Source organism: Anastrepha ludens, unplaced genomic scaffold (assembly GCF_028408465.1).
Source record: "Anastrepha ludens isolate Willacy unplaced genomic scaffold, idAnaLude1.1 ptg000107l, whole genome shotgun sequence".
Lineage (NCBI taxonomy): Eukaryota > Metazoa > Arthropoda > Insecta > Diptera > Tephritidae > Anastrepha > Anastrepha ludens.
The window spans coordinates 1-6,962 of NW_026530104.1; the positions used below are offsets into that span (position 1 = coordinate 1).

Genomic DNA, 6,962 nt, shown 5'->3' on the forward strand with positions numbered 1-6,962 from the left:
AATTATGCTGAGCGTGTTGGTGCCGGTGCTCCAGTTTATCTAGCTGCAGTTATGGAATATTTAGCAGCTGAAGTTCTTGAATTGGCTGGTAATGCTGCTCGTGATAACAAAAAGACAAGAATCATCCCACGTCATTTACAATTGGCCATTCGCAACGATGAAGAATTAAATAAATTGTTGTCCGGCGTAACTATTGCTCAAGGTGGTGTTTTGCCTAATATTCAAGCTGTACTTTTGCCAAAGAAGACCGAAAAGAAAGCATAAAGTGAAAAATATAGGCGAATTATAATTATAAATACCGACGCAAACAAACCGTCCTTTTCAGGACGACAAAATACATTTACAAAGAGATTTAAATAATTTCTCACTAAATGTGTTATTTTTTCATACATATTATCGAATGTGAATAGACGCATGTATATTTGCGCCAAAACTGCGGCATATAAACTGGTTATGTATACATATTCATTCATACATGTGTATACATTCCTACAGACTGTACTAAAAAACGCTCGTGTATAAATGATGTGGAGTAGATAAAGAAATGCATATGTATGTTTGTACTACGTACATTAACGAAAACACAAAAATATCATATATGTTTACGCATAAATATTCCAACAAAATGTTTGATCTTTTTCGTTAAACAAATTGTGGTCCCGAAAAGGACCGTTTTTTTTATAATAGTTTTCTTATTCATTTAATATTCTTAATAAAGAACGTGGCATCCCATTAGGTGTATTATATGTTTATACATATTACCGAATTGCGCCAAAATTGCTGCTTATAAACTGGTTATGTGTGCATATACCTACATAAACGTGTATACATGCATGCCAACTATACTTAAAAGCACACGAGTAGAAACGATATGGAGTAGATAAAGAACTGTATAGGTATGTACTACATACATTTACGAAAACACAAAAATATCTACACATAGAGGCTATTCGTAAATTCATCACTGCGCTGCATAATATGATTATTCTGCACTGCCACTGCTAATCAGCACACATCTGTTGCATCAGCCATTTTTATGATTTGTGTTTTGCTACTATTTGCGCACAATATACTGCATTGTTGCATTTTCGACCACTTATGAGTTGCGGTGTTGCCAATTTTTGCATTTACGAACAGGCCCATATATATGCATAAATATTTCAATAAAATTTTTCATCTTTTTCGTTTAACAAATTGTGGTCCTGAAAAGGACCGTTTTTTCGTAAGTTTTCTTATTGATTTAAGCACGTTCACCACGAATACGTCTAGCCAATTGAATATCTTTTGGCATAATTGTAACACGCTTAGCATGGATGGCACACAAATTGGTATCTTCAAAAAGACCAACCAAGTATGCTTCACTTGCTTCTTGTAGAGCCATAACAGCAGAACTTTGGAAACGTAGATCAGTTTTGAAATCTTGCGCTATTTCACGAACCAAGCGCTGGAATGGCAATTTGCGTATCAATAATTCGGTACTCTTTTGATAGCGACGAATCTCACGCAACGCCACTGTACCTGGACGATAACGATGTGGCTTTTTAACTCCACCAGTTGCTGGTGCACTTTTGCGTGCAGCTTTTGTCGCCAATTGTTTACGTGGTGCCTTTCCACCAGTCGATTTTCGGGCTGTTTGCTTTGTACGAGCCATTTTTCACTACTCACTTTATTATTTTCTCACACTTGAACACTATAGAACACTGTACACTGTACCTATAACAAATTGTATGACGTTCACATCTTAAGTAGCAATTTCAACTAATACGTTTCACAAGTCCATGTATTATGTAGGCATGTGTTGAAGCGAGATAGATGTATGGTGTACCTTTTGTCTTGGGTATTGCAGTTGTGAGATTTTGGTATAAATAGATGTGCTCTCGCTTCTGTTATTTCATTGGTGGTGAAGTGTTACAGTGTTAAAGTGTTAAATTCTTACTTGTGCAAATAGTAAATATCAAAAAATGACTGGTCGCGGCAAAGGTGGTAAAGGTTTGGGAAAAGGTGGTGCCAAACGCCATCGCAAAGTTTTACGTGATAACATCCAAGGTATCACTAAACCAGCTATTCGACGTTTAGCTCGTCGTGGTGGTGTAAAACGTATATCTGGTTTGATATATGAAGAAACTCGTGGTGTTTTAAAAGTATTTTTGGAGAATGTTATCCGTGATGCAGTTACCTATACTGAACATGCCAAAAGGAAAACAGTTACAGCTATGGATGTTGTGTACGCTTTAAAGAGACAAGGCCGTACTTTATACGGTTTCGGCGGTTAAATAATTTCTTGCGTACATATTTAAAAAACGGTCCTTTTCAGGACCACAATATTCTTTTAACAAAGATTCAAAATTTTGTACAATTAAAATTTTAAACAAACTCACAATTCTGTTGTGATTCTATATTTGATGTGCATGAGTACATATGTACATTCTCATTATACAATTAACACGTTCGCGGACGTGAATGCTATAGCATTCAAATTTTAAAGCCAAGTTTTATTCATTTAATTTCATGTAACTTTAAGTTTTTGTAATTAATATACATTTTAAAGTAATGACCACTTGATTCATTAAGTACTTTCATATAACAGTTAAAATACGATATTCTGACTACAGTTATAATACATGTGTAATCAGATTTAGGATATTACAACTAGTTTCAAAAATAATTGCCTATCTATTTTTGCAGCTTCCTGAATTTTTAAGTGTCCGCGAACGTGTTAAATAGATTATGGCTGTATTTTAACACCCAGGCCTCTAGCCTGATATATTTAATTGTTAAATAATTTTTTTCGCTACATAAATACAACTTTTTAAAAATATATATGTAGTTAAAATTATATTTTCATATTTATATTTATTTCTTTAACTTTGGAATACAATCATACTCTTACTACCTTTGCCTTTTGCCTTCGCCAAGCATACAAGTTGTATACGTGTATGTAAGCACGTATGTATGTACATATGGGAATTTTGTACCTTGCTTTGACATATATTGCAAACTTTTTAAAGAAAAAGTTAAATTTTTTTATAAAGTAAAATAATATTTAATTAATTAAATAAAAAATTTTGTATGCACACATATATATATATATATATATATATACATATTTAAAAATGCGATTGATTAGTGAATATTTGCATTAATATAAAAAAATTAAATATTATATTAAAATAATTCACATTAGTGAAATTTATTTATTTCATTACCATCACTCATTTCAACCAAAATTAAAGTTTTCAATATTCATCAAAATATTGGATTATTTCATGCATCCAACTAACGCCACTGAGAATTGCTCTGGTGATACCATGGAGATATTTAATTTTATTTTTTCAAGCATATTATTTTAAGTAATATATAAAATAAACTGTTCAGATGATTGATAATTTGATATATTTTATATTTTCAATAGTAATAATTGATTTATATTAAGGAGTTTTAAGAAAATCGACTAAAACTAGCGAAAATGTAATATTTTGAGTACAAAGTTTCGACTAAAACACTCGTTACAAGAAAAATATTGACTTTATTCCAATTTAAGTATATTGATATGGAAGTGATACATGCATACTATCGTTATAGATATTCATTTGTTGAATTAGTAAATTCAGTGAATTTTAGTGAATTAAATAAATCTTAAAGTTTGTCATATAGCAGCACTAAATAGCACTGGAACGTGAAAATTTGATTATCATCTTTTCGCTCTGCTTCTCAAATTTTAAACCGAGTTAAACAACATATTGAATTCCAGAAATTATCTTTATTTACCAGTGCTCTATTGGTGTAGTGCGTACAGTGCATAAAGTGAGTGAAGTGTTTAAAGTGAGGTTTTAATCTACAATATATAAATAAAGATGTCTGATTCAGTTGCTGTTGTGAATGTAAGCTCCCCAGTAGCTACTGCTGCTACTATTGCTGAAAAAAAAGTTGTTGCCAAAAAGGTTAAGGCAGCTAAACCCAAAAAGCCGTCGGTTGCCCCTACCCATCCACCAACACAACAAATGGTCGACGCATCAATTAAGAATTTAAAGGAACGTGGCGGTTCATCACTTTTGGCGATTAAGAAATATATTAGTGCGACATACAAATGTGATGCCCAAAAATTGGCACCATTCATTAAACGCTATTTGAAATCGGCTGTTACAAGTGGCAAATTAATTCAAACCAAAGGAAAAGGTGCGTCCGGTTCATTCAAACTATCAGTTGCAGCTAGTAAATCAAGCGAGGGAAAATTGAAATCAAAAGCCGTAAAATCAGCAGAGAAGGTTAAGGCTAAAAAGAAGGCAGCAGATAGTGGTGCATCAAAGAAAAAATCATTGAGTAAAGTCAAAAAGGCGGCAAGTGGTGAGAAAAAGGTAAAAAAATCTGTTGCCAGTAAGAAAACAGCTGAAAAGAAGAAAACTGAAAAGGCTAAGGCGAAAGATGCAAAAAAGGGTGGTGCATTAAAAGTGAAACCAACTAAAGCCAAATCTGCAACTGCTAAGCCAAAAGCAGCTAAAGCAAAAGCAACTGCTGCTAAATCCAAGAAGTCTGCATCGAATAAAAAGCCAGCCGCAAAAAAACCTACAGCAGCAGGTAAAAAGTAAATAATTTACGGTGTTTGTAAGTGAGTTACAAACGGAACCTCATGGTTAATTAATAATAAGCCCTTTTCAGGGCTACAAAATCTCTTAACAAAAAGATCAAAAGTGAATTTATTCCTTACAGTGTGTAGAAAACATTTAAAAATTAAAAACCAAGTAGTTCAACAAACCAATATCATATTTAATAGACTAATGAAACCATATGAACATAGCTCTGGTATTCTTCAATATTAAGGAATTTTAAAATTAATTTCAATGTGCATACATACATACATATGTATGTATGTAGAGATATTAATGAAGACATTTTCTCATTCTCTTTGTTAATTTATATTTTGTGGCCCTGAAAAGGGCCTTGTTTGGTCAATCATTTATATACCATTAGTTCAGTTGGAAAAATTATTTGGAACTGGTATATTTGGTAACAGCTTTGGTACCTTCACTGACGGCATGTTTGGCCAATTCACCGGGCAAGAGTAAACGTACAGCAGTTTGAATTTCGCGACTGGTGATGGTTGAACGTTTGTTATAGTGAGCTAAACGCGACGCTTCCGCAGCAATGCGCTCAAAGATGTCATTCACAAAACTATTCATAATGCTCATGGCCTTGGATGAAATACCGGTATCAGGATGTACTTGTTTCAACACTTTATAGATGTAGATAGCATAACTTTCCTTCCTCTTACGCTTCTTTTTCTTATCATTTTTAGTAATATTCTTTTGAGCCTTACCGGCTTTCTTTGCTGCTTTTCCACTAGTTTTTGGCGGCATTTTAATTTCTTCACAACTTTGATGATTTTATGATTTTATTTTCACTCACACTATTTGTCACTTATTATACCTACCATGTGTCGTGTGCAGGCTTAAGTGTATATTTTCCGACCAACTCTTCGGCGAGACAATACGAAGTAGTAGTACACGCACGATGATCAACAGCACAGTATAAGGGTTGGTGCTCAGCATAGCGAGAAAGTATATAAGCAGCGCACATTTTGTGTATCAGTGAATAGTGTGCTTATACATTGAGTATAATACAGTACAGTGCTCTTTAGTGTAGTGAAGTGAACAATCTATAAGAGTGAAAATGTCAGGTCGCGGTAAAGGTGGTAAAGTTAAGGGAAAGGCAAAGTCCCGTTCAAATCGTGCTGGTCTTCAATTTCCAGTTGGTCGTATTCATCGTTTGTTGCGCAAAGGCAATTATGCTGAGCGTGTTGGTGCCGGTGCTCCAGTTTATCTAGCTGCAGTTATGGAATATTTAGCAGCTGAAGTTCTTGAATTGGCTGGTAATGCTGCTCGTGATAACAAAAAGACAAGAATCATCCCACGTCATTTACAATTGGCCATTCGCAACGATGAAGAATTGAATAAATTGTTGTCCGGCGTAACTATTGCTCAAGGTGGTGTTTTGCCTAATATTCAAGCTGTACTTTTGCCAAAGAAGACCGAAAAGAAAGCATAAAGTGAAAAATATAGGCGAATTATAATTATAAATACCGACGCAAACAAACCGTCCTTTTCAGGACGACAAAATACATTTACAAAGAGATTTAAATAATTTCTCACTAAATGTGTTATTTTTTCATACATATTATCGAATGTGAATAGACGCATGTATATTTGCGCCAAAACTGCGGCATATAAACTGGTTATGTATACATATTCATTCATACATGTGTATACATTCCTACAGACTGTACTAAAAAACGCTCGTGTATAAATGATGTGGAGTAGATAAAGAAATGCATATGTATGTTTGTACTACGTACATTAACGAAAACACAAAAATATCATATATGTTTACGCATAAATATTCCAACAAAATGTTTGATCTTTTTCGTTAAACAAATTGTGGTCCCGAAAAGGACCGTTTTTTTTATAATAGTTTTCTTATTCATTTAATATTCTTAATAAAGAACGTGGCATCCCATTAGGTGTATTATATGTTTATACATATTACCGAATTGCGCCAAAATTGCTGCTTATAAACTGGTTATGTGTGCATATACCTACATAAACGTGTATACATGCATGCCAACTATACTTAAAAGCACACGAGTAGAAACGATATGGAGTAGATAAAGAACTGTATAGGTATGTACTATGTACATACATTTACGAAAACACAAAAATATCTACACATAGAGGCTATTCGTAAATTCATCACTGCGCTGCATAATATGATTATTCTGCACTGCCACTGCTAATCAGCACACATCTGTTGCATCAGCCATTTTTATGATTTGTGTTTTGCTACTATTTGCGCACAATATACTGCATTGTTGCATTTTCGACCACTTATGAGTTGCGGTGTTGCCAATTTTTGCATTTACGAACAGGCCCATATATATGCATAAATATTTCAATAAAATTTTTCATCTT

At 33.6% G+C, this 6,962-nt stretch overlaps 2 protein-coding genes across 2 annotated transcripts; both read left to right on the plus strand.

The window, feature by feature from the left end:
• Positions 1-7: 7 nt before the first annotated feature.
• Positions 8-324, plus strand: LOC128871327 (histone H2A-like). The gene has a single exon (XM_054113330.1). The coding sequence runs from the start codon at positions 52-54 to the stop codon at positions 262-264; it is 213 nt and encodes a 70-aa protein (XP_053969305.1). The 5' UTR covers positions 8-51; the 3' UTR covers positions 265-324.
• Positions 325-5,569: 5,245 nt separating this feature from the next.
• Positions 5,570-6,102, plus strand: LOC128871324 (histone H2A). The gene has a single exon (XM_054113327.1). The coding sequence runs from the start codon at positions 5,668-5,670 to the stop codon at positions 6,040-6,042; it is 375 nt and encodes a 124-aa protein (XP_053969302.1). The 5' UTR covers positions 5,570-5,667; the 3' UTR covers positions 6,043-6,102.
• Positions 6,103-6,962: the final 860 nt, after the last annotated feature.

Bases quoted from the DNA above. Each gene is read 5' to 3' on its own strand.
- LOC128871327 (XM_054113330.1), top strand. From the start codon at position 52: ATGGAATATTTAGCAGCTGAAGTTCTTGAATTGGCTGGTAATGCTGCT.
- LOC128871324 (XM_054113327.1), top strand. From the start codon at position 5,668: ATGTCAGGTCGCGGTAAAGGTGGTAAAGTTAAGGGAAAGGCAAAGTCC.